At 39.6% G+C, this 14,364-nt stretch overlaps 1 protein-coding gene across 9 annotated transcripts in view; it reads right to left on the bottom strand.

The window, feature by feature from the left end:
- Positions 1-12,708, bottom strand: part of GRIA4 (glutamate ionotropic receptor AMPA type subunit 4) — a 237,461-nt gene extending 224,753 nt beyond the window's left edge. For all 9 annotated transcript variants that reach the window (XM_088140859.1, XM_088140858.1, XM_088140855.1 and 6 more), the window contains exons 1-2: positions 12,621-12,708; positions 11,318-11,476 (exon numbers count right to left, since the gene is read on the bottom strand). In XM_088140859.1, coding sequence (XP_087996985.1) covers positions 11,318-11,476; positions 12,621-12,708 — 247 coding nt within the window. The remainder of the gene's footprint in view (positions 1-11,317; positions 11,477-12,620) is intronic.
- Between the last annotated feature and the right edge of the window lie 1,656 nt (positions 12,709-14,364).

The raw sequence follows: 14,364 nt of genomic DNA, 5'->3' as shown, positions 1-14,364 counted from the left end.
CCCAACACAGCCAACCTCACATGGATATTTTTGTGAGAATAAAATTAGGAGAGGCTTCCATAAGTGTAACATAAACAGGACATTACAGTATCATAAGAACTGGAAGACTGCTCAGAATTAATCTAGTCCAACCCACTACCTAGGGCAAGTTCTGCTAAAGCATTTTAGATAGATGGTTATCCAGTCTCTCAATACCAGTAGTAAAGGGAAACGTACCAGTTCATGAGGCAAACTATTCCACTGGCTGACAGCTCTTGTCATCAGCTGATTCTTCCTACTGTCTAACCTCAATCTACTTCCTTGAAGCTTGAGCCCATGGTTCTTGTCCTACCTTCTGGCGCAACAGAGAACAAGTCCATTCTCTTTGCTGTATGACAATCCTAATATCACATCTCCTTCCCCACAACCCAGTTTCTTTCTTGCAGACTAAATCTACCAAATTCCTTTAATCATTCCTCATAGGACTTGCTTTCCAATCCCCTCACCCCTCCTTAGAATTTGCTCCACCTTGTCAATATCCTTTTTAGACATAGGTGTTTAGAACTGGACCCAGAAATTCACAAGGCACTCAATTACTTCCTGTAATCTGAACTCTACGTTCCTGTAAATACATTCCAAAATGTAATTTGACTTTTTAGCAGATGCATCACACATTATTGGCTCATGTTGTACTTCTGATCTACTAGAAAACCCAGATCATTTTACAGGTGCTACTGCCAAGCCAGGTCTCCCCCAGCCTATATTTGTGCCTTTCATTTTTTTCTCCCCAGATGTCTCTCCCTGTTAAATTTCATCCTGTTCACTGTGGCCCACTATTCAACCCTACCTAGATCTTTTAGAATCTGGTATTTTTCTTCTAAACTGTTGGCCATTCTTCCTAATTTTGTGTCATATGTATATCAGATAATCATCCCCTCAAGTCCTTAATCCAAGTCATTAATAAAAATGTGGAAGGTGTGAAAGGCTGTGGAAAGCGGAGGAATTCAGTGGGTGTGAGAAAAGGCAGCACAGGTGGGGAGTCATGGGAACAAATGTTTAAAGGAGCCTCTACTTTAATTAGCTTGCTATTAATTTTCCTACGAACTTACTTTTACAGTTTTCAAGATTATGGTTTTATTCTAACTAGTATTAAAGATGCTTCTTGAGTTTGCTGGCTATGTGGGGCTTAACATCAGCACATAGTCCAGAACAGAGCCCTGTGGTACTCCACTTGTTACATATATACATACTAAACACTGGAAATAACCTTGAAAGATAATCAAGTCACAACAGATCAGAAGTGAAGGTCATTTATGTGGTCCAATGAAGAGGGGGCTTAACTGGGAAGAATTACAAATACTGTATAGAGGATTGTAACTCATTTAGAAACTATATAAGAACATGTGCTTTCTGTTGCAGCCTATCTAGAGAAAATTGATGCCTGAAAGACACCATAGGTACTTTTAATAAATAATACATTTGTATGAAGGGGAAGGACTATGTGTCACAGATGAGTTTCTGTCCCTCACTAGATAATTTCTAGTTATTTGGAACAGATAGAGGGAATATCTTTTGAACCATTTTAATTCCAAAGAATAGACGTGTGTACAGATTGTAACGTCAGATAATGACTCCAGACAAGATTTAACATTGTCAAAGGCTCCTGAGTGACTGCTGAGTTAGTACCTGCAGCACAAAATGAAAAATTAAATAGCCAAATAACATTCATTATAGCAAGCTTCTGGGATCTTTTGCCCAGAGGCAGAGTGCAGGCAGGTTTACTTATATATATTTTAAGTCCAAGTCCAGCTGATACTTTCTTTCCCTGCACCAAGACAAAATCAGCTTACATCAAGCCAGGAATGTAGTATAATACACTCCATTAATTTAGCTATCTTCTCTAATCAGCAGGGTGCAAATAAAACATTCTTTTGCCAATGACTCAGCAGTACAACAAAGTGAAAAGCATTAGAAAGAAACAATGAAGCAACCATACAAAAAGTCTATATTAAAAATGTATCAGCCTATAACAAAGTAAATTACTCTTCTGCAACCTGGTGTCTTCGCCACCATGTCTTTTCCAACATGGAGAATCACCTCCCAATATCTGACATGCTTGTTGGGGGATGATAGAAATTATAGTCCAACATGTTTGTGGAGGAAGATTGATCTAGTAACTTGTTTGCTTATATTTCCCACAATTTTAGTGAGATAAATCAAACCACTTATTTCAGTCCATGATTCATGAGATACATGAATGCTAGGCATAAAAAGATTGATTCAGACATTGTTTTTTTTTCAAAAGAGACGTCTTCAGAGAAATTCGCATGCTATTCTTTTACTTACTGAATGGCTAATGTGTTTGTGTACATTCTGTTATTCATTCTACAATCTGACTTTTCATCCTACAATTAAATCTCATACATGATAATACATGATAAGAAAATTCCTTCAATAGCTCTTTTTCAGTTCAACACAGTTGGGGCAGTGTGGTGAGTTCCAGAGCAATGGAGAAGGGCGAGAGGCAAAAATAAATAAATAAATAAATAAATAAATAAATAAATAAATAAATAGCAGCAGCAGCAGCAGCAGCATTCCTCATCATCTTCCAACAATAAAGTAAGCTCAAAGACAACATCAAAAGAAATTCAAAAGCACCCTTAAAATTAGGTAGAAACAGCAGCTACTTTTCGAAATTGGAAAACAAAATTCAAAACAGTATTCAAACTATTCAAAACTGACAGCCAGTTGTCTATCAAGGTCTAGGCAAGCAGGAAGCTTCCAACAGCCCTAACCTGGCATCCCTGTGGTTCAAATTAATTCCATAATTTACCTACATAGTCATTCCATTAAAAGTTGTTACTCTATTAACATAAAACAACAATAGATTATTAATCCAAATAATTATCCTTTATGGTAAATGAATACACAGAAGAACAGCATTACAGAAATAGATGCAATGGAGGGAATTCACTGTCTATCTAGTGAAGCTTATGTGCTCTGCTCTTTTATGTGTGTACAGATGCATTTAAAATTTTTCTATTCCGATTATTCTCCGCAGAATTCTAAACTGACAGTGAAACTTCTATAGCCTAACTGAAATGTATAGGAATTACTAGAGCACCATTCTTTGCACAGTAATCCTACGATTTAAAAAGTAAATTGACAAAACAGGTAATAGACACTTTAAAAAAGATCCCTATAATTTGATCTCTGAAATTCTGACATTTGTAAACTTTCGTATATAATAGGGAAATTGGGCCAACCAATAGGTAGAGTTGAAACTTTGGCTTGATATGGGAGATCCCCAGAGCTGAATGGAACCATGTGACCTGCACTGTGGACTTACCCTGCTGCTGTCAGGAGCAATGAAGATGATAGCCCACCACCAATGCTGGAAAAACAAGTCCACCTTTGTCACATATAATGGACACTATCTTCTTTGTCTTAAGCCTTAAAATATACTGGCAGCCCCCGTCAATAGTGCTTAATGGTAATGTGATATTCCACCTGTTCAAATTTTTACCATTTGATTTATATATAAAAAAAACAAAGAAAAATATTTAAGTTTCATTTGCCTAGATGCCTTGAAATATGACATAGATTTATGATGTAGATACACATACAAGTAAACACACACAAGTAAATATACACACAAGTAAATGTGTGTATTTGTGTATGTCATCTCACTTTCCCAGTGCAGTTAACAATGATTTTTAAACTACAGAAAAAACAAACAGACAAATCAGTTTATTATGTCCCTAAAGCTTTTAATTGTTAGTGGAAGGCCACCTATAAGGGGATTAAAGCTTTAAAATGGGTTAACTGATTTATGTCCCAAATGAACTGTCATCCACAATAGCTGTTGTAAGTTAAATGTTTGTTATAATAGGCCCCGGTCAATTACCTGACTGCAGGATTCTAAATCAGATGAAGTTTTTAAGCAGTCTGCAAGAAAAGTATACTGCAGTAATGTTAATAAGATAGAAGAAAACATGAGTCATTACGAGCAGAGCAGATAACCCTAAGAACAGAATTGGAGCACCAGTCTCAGCTCAACAAAACATACTTAAGTACTCTGGAAACCTAGTCAGTCAAGTTTAAAAGTGAATCTAGGAGTATAGAATATAATCCCATCCAAAGAGGTGAGTCTAGTTTTCAGACACCCCTCTCTGGAGTGTTCCAGTTTGTGCACCCACATTAATCTACCCCGAGAACCAGACATCAGTGCAGAACATCTACAGCTTCCTTGAATTATAATACAAATAGAGAAAGAGAACAGTGTCATCCACATATTGATGGCTCCAAAAACCTATCCCAGTAGCTTCAAGTAGTTATTAAACAGCATGACACAACTGTCTACAACTACGTCTTCAGGAAGCACTGTGAACACCACAAAATAATGTAATCTGTTCTAGTATAACTAAGATCATAAACATGTCATGGTCAGGGTAAGCAACAGATACTAGAGGTCCATCAGTAGCAACAGGAAAACCATTATCTTGTCCAGTTCCTGGAGGCCGTGTGCTAAGGCGATAATATCTGCCTTAGACCTATAAGAAAGTAAATGGATCTATAGTCCATCAGTAAAAAAATGTTCAGATATGACTACACAAATAAATGTATTCACAAGGTACTTTCCTACTGTCCTGTGAGGAATGAAACTATATAAGGTACAATTTAAAAATGTAATATAATAATGTAAACAGTGAAAAAATGTATTGTCATAGTTCATTGTAAAATAGTAGATTATCTTCCAGACAATACAGTTTTGCTTCATGGGCCATTTACACTGAAGCAAATTGATGAGTACTTTGACACTTTCCAATGCATCAGAGCTGACTCTGGCCAGGGTGGTGCTTCTCTATCCCAACCCAGAAGGAACAGGCTTGTGACTTGGACATTTTCTTGGACTTACTGTTATTGCTGAATTTGCAACAAGGGAAAGCATTAATCAGGGGTGTATTTGCCCAGCTTTAGCTGGTGTGCCAATTGGTGCTGTAGCTGGAGCCAGAGGACTTGGCAACAATAATTCATGCTAATCCCTCAAAATTAGACTACAATAATGAACTTTATATTATTCAAATTGCCTTTGAAGATTACTCAAAAGTACAAAATGTGGTAGCCCACCTCCCAGCAAGTGGAGAGCCACTATAATTATATAACACTGGTTTTGCAGGCACTCCATTGGTTACTTATGGACTTATATGGGTACAAGTCAAAGCTATAAAATGTTATATGGCTTGGTTCCCAGGTACCTCTAGGACAGGGGTTTCTAAACTTTTTGCCATCATACCTCCCTTTAGTGTAATCTTAATATATACACTTACCCTAAAAATCCAAACACCAGAATGAACCCAAATGAACAATGAAAACAATACAACAAAACTTTGGGAAAGGCGGATTTATTATAACAATGTAACTGAAAAGTTCTTCACATCTCCCCTATACTCTGCATCTCCCCAAGGAAAGTACACCTCAGTTTGGGAAACCCTGCTCTAGGACCATCTCCTTCAAATAAAACCAGCTTGTGCTGGGAAAGGGGGATTAAGATAGATTTCATTCAATGGATTGTGGGGATGAGGGGTAGCTGGAGACAGTGTTTCTTTGTTGTGGCCCTTGTCTGTTGCAATAGCTTCTCTCAAGAGGAATGGCTGGAGCCCACTCTCTTGTCTTTAGAAAGGTGGTTAAAACAGTGTTATTCAATAGGGCTTTTGGCATGTGACCATCATTATCAAAATGATCACTGGTGGGGGCATGTTATGCATTATTTAATGTATTTTATTAGTTGTTTTAATAGTTGAACGTGCAAAGGATCTGCAAGCTGCAGTAATGAAAGTCAAGGAGCACAGTGAAAAATGGGACTAAGAGTAAATATAAAGAAGACCAAATTAATAATAGGTATAACAACCAGTCTTAGAACTGACAATTAAGAGATTGAAGAGGTGGATAGCGTCTACCTTTTAGGATCAACTATCAACAGTAAAGGAACCAGCAGTCAATAAATATACTGTAGACCAGCACTTGGTAGAGTAGCAATGAAGGCCTTAAAAAAAATATTCAGATGCTGGGATATGCCTATGCTACAAAGATCAGAATTATGCAGGCAATGGTTTTTCCTGCATGATACTCTATGGAAATGAAAGTTTGGCTTTGAAGAAGCAAGCTAGAAAGGGTATTGATACTTTTGAACTGTGGAGTTGGAGAAGATTCCTGAGAACCCAGAGTTCTCACTCAAGCCACAAACAACCAGACTCAAATTATTATAATTCAGATACATTATCCAAGGACTACAGACTCTCTGAAGAAGTCTATAATGCTGGAAAGATAGAAGGAAATAGAAGAGGATTATCCAGCAGCAAGGTGGATGGACTTAATTACAGTGGCAATGTGACTGGGTGTATCTTTTTTCAGGTTCACATAAAAGTCTGGAAAAAAAGCATTGCTGCTTTAAAGAGGCACTACACTCACGCACTTGCAGGAAAAAAGAAAAGAGTGCACTGGGTGCACTGTTGGAAGACTTGAAGGATCAGGTTGGGTGTCCCTGGAGAAAATCTATCTATGTGGTCTCCAACAGTCAACACAAACTTGATGGCACATAATCAATCAGTTGTATTAACTGTTTTTTGTTGTTGTTTTTGTGGAAACCACAAAGGGTCACTTTGAAGTCCAGTAAATACAGAAAGAAATCAATAAATATTCCATACCAGTCTGTGAAACCTATCTGAATATGAGGGTCATCTTTGAGTATTCTAACATACTTATACATTTGCCTACTTGGGACTAGGGAAATAATGTATGATGGTTACTCCCAAGTTTGGGAAATCTTTTCTTTTTTCCTGCAAGTGCGTGAGTGTAGTGCCTCTGTTTTTTTTCCAGACTTTTATGTGAACCTGAAAAAAGATACAGCTGCTGTGATGAGTTAAAGATAATGCATTAAAGCAACCACTTTTTTTCAGGCTTAAGAAGACTGAAAAAAAAAATTGCAACACTCATACCACTGCATGTTGATATCTATCTATCTACCTCTGACTACCCATTTTGAGAAATGCCATTGTATGATAATGTTTGGAGATACCTTTCTGTCACCTTCATGCATTATCTTTTCAGGTATGCTTCTAAATAAGGTAATATCTAAATAGCTTCTGCTGTGCAGAAAGTTCTTAAATATTTGGACCAATGCATTGGTCAATAACACCCAAATAATAGCCAGGTAATGCCAGCAAAACCTAAACTCTATTAAGCTATCCTAGCATTGCAGGAAGCAGGATAAACCTATGCATTTATTTATTGGTGCAGGAATACAGTCAGAGTCTGTTGAAGCTGATGATTCACTCAAAATATAATGCTGTCCAGTCACAAAATAATGATTTGGGAATTAGAAATGTTCCATAACTCACACATAAATTATAAAATGTAATTAAAAGTCATAGTAGGAACCAGACATGCAAACTTCGGTTTGGTGCTATTGCTGGCGATAAGTGCAGATTGAATGCTAATCATAATTATCTCCAAACTGTTCATGCCAATGCAGGAAAAGGAGCCATTACAGTGCTCTCAGTCATCAATCATAGTTTGTTGATTAGCAGCATTAAATGCAAACCAAACAGTGGGGAGTAAACTGATCAAAACACCTTCGTACAACAGAGTAATGTATAATGCTAAATTATTTGTTTATTGCACTGCTAAGAAGCTGATTAATAAGACCTTGACTATAAAAGATACTGTAAGGTGTGAATGTTTGCTAAATCATGGAATTAATCCACTGGTTTCTATGACCTCCCTAAACCATTACCTAGCTAGCATTACATCAGAAACCCCCAGGAAATAGATCTCCCATGATCTGCATGCAGGTTGCTTCATTTTTACATAAAATTTGATTAAACGGAAGCAGAGAAGCTGAATGAGAAGAAATACAACTAATTGCATATGTGGCTGTAGTATATACCTATATGAGAGCCTAAGGACGAATAAAGATTTTCATATGATAAGGACCATGTTTACAGGGGGAAAATGTGACAACACAATTTTAGAGTTATCCTTTCTAACTCGGCTTTGTCCTCTGTTGTGCAAAAGAATATCTGAGAATGTTCCAAAAGAAATGAAATGCAATGTTGCAATATGCTTTCCATGAATTACCTATTTGGAAAAAAAAGTCTTCAGACAAAGTGCAAAACCATTAGGCTTGCTTTCTACACATATTTTGATGTGGTATAACATGTATTAACACACACATCCCCCACATTGTTAAAGTCTGCTTAGTTCTATCATAATAGTAGAATGTATTCCTGCACATAAATTCAGAACATCAAAAAAAAACATTTTAGTCAAACCTGTAGCCCTCTTCTTAAAGGTACAGATATAAGGTTTACAATAGTCTAGTGATTAAATTGTCTATATCCATATTCAGCTATAAACTTCAAATCTATTTCATTAAACACACTTTTCCCCCATCTGCAAGAAAATACAAGAGCAATGTATTAAAAACCTAACACAGAACTGGAAGAAATGCAAACTATACTAACATAAATAATGTCATCTTTATTGAACCACAGTGGAATCTATAGGCTAAAATTACCTATTTTTCCTATATCTGGGAGCCTGGAGAAAGTCAAAACAGGAGAAACTACCATGACATTTATACAGAGTAAAATAAATATTGTAGTTACAAAAACAAGCTAATGTATCATGGTACTATAAAAAGAGAGAGAAATTTACATGGCTCCACATGTTTCTACAATATCATTTCTGATTGTGTAAATTCATCTTTTGACACAGATCTCTCTGCATTTTGTTTATTGTCCATAATTCCCCAAATGGTCCAGAAACTGCGGCTTCAAAAAATAACTTGTTCAAGAAAAAAATGAAATAAAACAAACTGACCACATCTTAAATCTTTAAGGTTTGACCTTATAGCAATATTCATTTCTGTCCAGAAGCTGTCAGCTGAGAGACTTTTATACAGATTGGTTTTGGGAAATATACAAGGACACACAAACACACACACTTGGGCATGTCATCAGAATTTCTATTAATTTTCTCCTTTCTCTCCCCATAAAAGTCAATCCAAAAATATGTTTAACAAATAGTCAGATTAGTTTTTACACATGCATGCCACAGTATTAGTGCATTTTTTCATAAAGATTTTTTTTAATTAGGTTAGAACATATCACACATCTGTGCTCTGGAAGCCTCTGTCAACCCAGCTAATGCAATCACATGGAAACCAATGTCCTCCAGCTATCAGACAATTGATTTTTGCAGGATTCTGCTGTTGTGTAGCTTAAGGGACATGCAATATGTTCATTCATTTGTTAGACCATTCACCCATACTTCATTAAGAGGGAGTATTTCTCTTTAATATAATATTAGAATATTCTATTCCCTCTTCTTCAAAAATACAAAAGAACCCTTCCTAAAATATGTACCCAAAGCTCAGTGTTAGTCACCATAAAATATGTGATATGGCCAGTTTAATTTCAGTCAGTTTGAACAGAAATATTAAATACATGCTGAAATATCTTCCACTGAAATAAATGGGATTTCATTTCATTGGCATTGTGCCTAAAGGTTACAAGATAAAAAATGGAACTGGAATTATAACTTGTGTGTAGCCTGAAAGAGAACATGTAAATTATGCACAGATTTTTATCTTCAAGATTCTCTATGTGTAACATAATTTGTCACCTATGCATTATTGAAATTGGTTATTGCTGTAACATCAGTAGATGACAAAAAACAAATTTAGGAACAATGGGGAGAAATCACATAATACAAGAGAAGATAACTTTTAGTCTTAAGTTATGAATATATAACCTCTAAATAAAAACAAACCTTGCTTTTCACACACACGCACACACACATTTTACACCACAGAAAAAATGTTCTATTGTACTATAACACATATCCTCTAAAATTGTAGAGGGTTACATGGAAAGCAGTTTCTCAAACTTCTTGGCTAAGAACACTCCAACCTGTGAACATGCGATACCAATTCCAGTTATGAAACCTTTGCCTAAAAACCCTTGGGAAGACTGCAACCCTTGTCCATCAGAAACATCTTGGAAAATCCTTTCCTACAATATATATTATAATAATTCACATTTAATGCAGCAGAAGACATTTAACATAAAACCATTGATGAAGAAAACAAACTTTCTGAATTTGGAAGCTTCCTTGCAAGGTCATAAAGAACTTAAAAGAACTACTCCAGTTTCACTTGGCAGTTGTCCTGCAGTTTCTTTCTGGAACTGGGTTAAGACTCTTATGTTGATGTTTTGATGCAAAACAGTATGCTACATATTAAAGTGCAAAAGCTCAGTTTAAAAACAACAACACAGAGAGCGTGTTTTAAAACCTATTTTCAACTCCATGAAAGAAACAGTGTCTTAAACTTCTTGTTTAAGAATCATATATATTTTGAGAAAATTGAATCTGAAACTTTTTAACCATAGTGCCAAATTTAGAAGAAAAAGGGGTCTCAACATGGCTTATTTGTTGTAGGATTGAAAGTTTACAGTCCACTTAGGCAGATATTATGGGTGGCCTGTACCCTAAACTTCAAATATATCTTGCTCAATATTTTAGCAAGCTAGGATGCTTCCAATCCGGTCTTCAGAAGCATCCCCTTTTTAATTCATCACATTTAAGTGCATCCTTTCTCTTTAAACAAGTGCACGTACATAAGTGCATATATACAGGGGCATAATTCCAGTTATGTGTTCACTCAAGTAGATCAGACATTAACTTGACTTGACACCAATGTATGGATGTATGGAGACATATCCAGAGGATGTATGCATTACGAGATAATAAGAGACATTTACAACCCAGAATAAAGGAGCAGGGCAGCCACAAGTGACATCAGCAGACCAACTGCAGTGTCAAGTCACTCCAATATATAACCATGCACATCACCGCTTTCACAGCCTCCTTTCTGTTCTCAGTGATTAGAAAGCACTTCTGATTGCAAATATCAGGGCTACTTTCCAAAGACAGCCAAGGATGCCCTATCTTGTTGGCATACAGGAGAGATTGTGGAGGCTGCAAAATTGATCAAGACATTCGTATCTTTTAAAGAACTACAAAATGTATCACCATAGAAACCCGAAAGTAAGAAACTACAGTAATAACACTAAAGTAAATGCCATATCCAGTTAGTCAATACAAGTCAGCCTAAGGGATTTCACCAACAACGGAAACTAACTAGGGTTTCAATGCATCCAGGGCATGGGACTTAAAAATTCAAGGTTTTTTTCCCCCTAAGGGATGCAAGTATGCAGTGCCTTAATTCACTATCATGTGATCATAACTTTAGATAAATGATTATTTTACTTACAGGCATTTGTTACAGCGAAGCTATTTGCTGTTTCAATGTTGTCTACGTGAGGAACCAAATTAAAAGGTGCTTCAGATGCATTGGGGCTGGTGTTGTGAAGAAAAATTGCTAATCGAAAAGCAGTATATTCCTGATCTGTGTTTCTGATGAAGAGACCACCTATCAGTAAATATATAAGAGAAGGAGGGAAATGTGTCAGTTATTTTTTGTGCCAGCCCTTGTAAATAGCTTTCTTCATATTAATAATAAAATGCATGTTTATGAACATAAAGATTCAAAGCTTGGGAGACTTTTAGAACCCCAGTTCCTGATCGGGTTTTGCTTTTTTTTTTTAAGATGGGATTTTCAAATCTCCCATTTCTCCTTTCTTCTCATATCCGCTAGGACGAGAATGACCTTTGAAACCATTTAGCTTTTATCTACGTGAACGCAGCTAAATTGGCCCTCCCCATCTAAAGCAGCAGGCAGAATAAGGAGAACAGAGCTATCAAAACATAGGCAAAGGTTTCTAAGTATGGCATTCAGGACACCTTATGCACTCATACACCCAGAGACATGCATTCTGTTTTTGCTGGCTGATACATATTTGTATTAGGAAAGAGTAAGAAGAATCTGGGGGAAGAACATCATGAACTTTGCTCCTCTGCAGCCTATGGGCAGGCAGGAAGTTGCTCAGCCTTATTAACAGCATCTTTAGGAGCGCATGAGAAATGATGCAGTGGTATAGCTGGAACTGGAAGGGATTCAAGGGCTGCGTCCCATCCAAAGAAGGAGAAACCGAAGGCAATTGGAACGGGGCAGAGGCGAGTGGGGTGGGGGTTCTGGTGGAAATGTTTAAAAAGAAATAATAGCCAAGTTTCAAAGTAGCGGCATCCAAGACTACCTAACAGTGGTAGACCACCGCCACTGCCCCCTGCCCCAGCCCCTCAACAAATAGCTTACTGCAATGTGCAGGCTGGGCTAAGAGGGGGTTTACAGAGGATCCTGAAGAAACGGTGCATTTCAGAGGTGGGAACATCTTCCCAAGTTTGAACACACACTGCACACATCCGTCTACCTCTGCGGACTATAAGGGACACAGCCGTCAGTCTCCCACCACCACCAGCCCACCCCGCATCCCTGCCTTCACAAAGACATGTGAGGGGACAGGAAAGGGGCACTCAGGGACACTTGATCCCCTCTTTCCGAAATTGGTGTGGCTCAGTCAGACTTGCCCCCTCCACTTTCTCCTCTCCCTCCATTCCGTGCCTCCCCTCACCACCCTGCCGGTCCCCCCCCCCCTCCAGCCCAATGCAGCGCTTACCTATTTGCACGCTGCTAGGAAAAGCGCCCATTGCAAGTCCCCAAAATCCAGAAAACAACAAGACAAGCTGTCTGCAAATAATCCTCATCTTCTTCTTTCTCTTTGCCTCCCCGGGTCTCCTCCTCCTCCTCCTCCACCACCACCACCTCCTCCTCCTCCTCCTCCCGCTCTCTCCCTATATGTTGTTCAGAGAGGCATTGAGGATGTGGTGGGGGTGATGTAGGGAGAAGGAAGGGGGGGAGGACTGGACACCAAATTGAGGGGGGTTTGGGGAGGGGAAGCCAGATGAAAGGGGGCAGGGAAGACAAGAGAAGAGGGTGGCTGTTCTCTTCTTTCGTTCCTCTTTCTTTTCCTCTCCCCTCCCTCCCTCCCTCCCTCCCTCCCGCCTGCCTGCCTGCCTGTCTGCCCCCCGCTCAGGAAGCCATCCTGCCGAGGCGCCTATTTCCCGCAGTCTCCATAACCTCGGCAGAGGTTTCTGTCCGACTGCAAAGGTTTCAGGCGCAAAAGATGGAGGAGAGAGTTGAGCGGTGAGAGCGAGGAGTCTAGTGGCCGCCGCTGCGCTCGGAAACCTAGACCTGCGCTATTCCTCCCGCCTTCTGCTCCGGCCGCCGTTACCCTGCCTCTCTTTCCTGCTCCTCTCCCGCCTTCCTTCCCGCCCTGGCTCCTCTCAGCAGACACGCAAACACAGCATCGCCACCAGAGCAGCCAGAACCGCCACCGCGCGGTGGGCATTCCCTCAGCAGCGCCTCGGACGCCAATCCTGCCTTAACCCCGCCCAGGCAGATTCGGGCGGGCTGGCCCCTCGCGTCGCTCGCCCGACCGCCCGCGACCCGCCCGCGCAGGCCGGGGAGGACTCGCTGCCCCCCGAGGAGGGCTGGTTCGCACGTGGGAGAACCCCTGCTGCTGACGTGACACGTGTGGACGGACTCCACTGAAACAGGCTGCCTGCATTCACACAGCATGTTCAGCCCACTCAGCTGAGTGCTGGGTTGGCCCAGCATTGACCCGGAGTGACACATTATGGCATCTTAGCTTGCTGTGCCAATCCAGCTGTTTGGTTAGCTTAGGGTTCCATAACTTGTAGGGACGGGAGGGCTTGGTCAGTCACCGGTTAAGCTCCTTGTAGACTGTAGGCTGCTGTTAGGTTTGAAGCGGGAAGGGCGGATGGAGGGTTCATTCAGACTTGCAAGCCCTTGCTTGAACACCAAAGCAGAGCCTGTGGGAGCTGTCCAGCAGTCTTTCTCAATCTTGGGCCACGGGGTGGGCTGGATTACAATTCCCGTCCTCCCTTCATTTCATACTAGCTAACATGAGGAGCAGAAGCAAATTCTGCTGCAGAGACAGGTGTATTCTTTTCACATGCTTGCAGGCCGCAACACGTATGCGGGAGTGTCCACAGTATGGTCAAGAAAGATAAGATGACAGCTGTGACGATGTGATCAAAGGTCTGTGCAGCACACACACACGCACACACACACACATATAAGGGCTGAGCTTCAATCACACATTTTCAGCCACCATCTTGACTTTTTTGGCCATAGACTGCAGACACCCCTGGATGCCAGGATACAGTTTTCACTCATGCTACAATGATACAGTGTATGTTAAAGGATTGGAATGAGCCAAAGAAACCAACAGGGATGTAATGCAGTGTTGTGTGAACTATGAACCAGAATGTCCCTGATTCAAACTTCACCTCAACTTGTTGTTGTTCAGTCCTTAAGTCGTGTCCGATTCTTCATGA

Source organism: Python bivittatus, unplaced genomic scaffold (assembly GCF_059951505.1).
Source record: "Python bivittatus isolate LINGU-HERP-01145 unplaced genomic scaffold, Pbiv_v1 ctg000340_np1212, whole genome shotgun sequence".
Classification (NCBI taxonomy): Eukaryota; Metazoa; Chordata; class Lepidosauria; order Squamata; family Pythonidae; genus Python; species Python bivittatus.
Note: the sequence above shows the minus strand (reverse complement) of the source record. Positions and strands in the feature narration are given on the sequence as shown.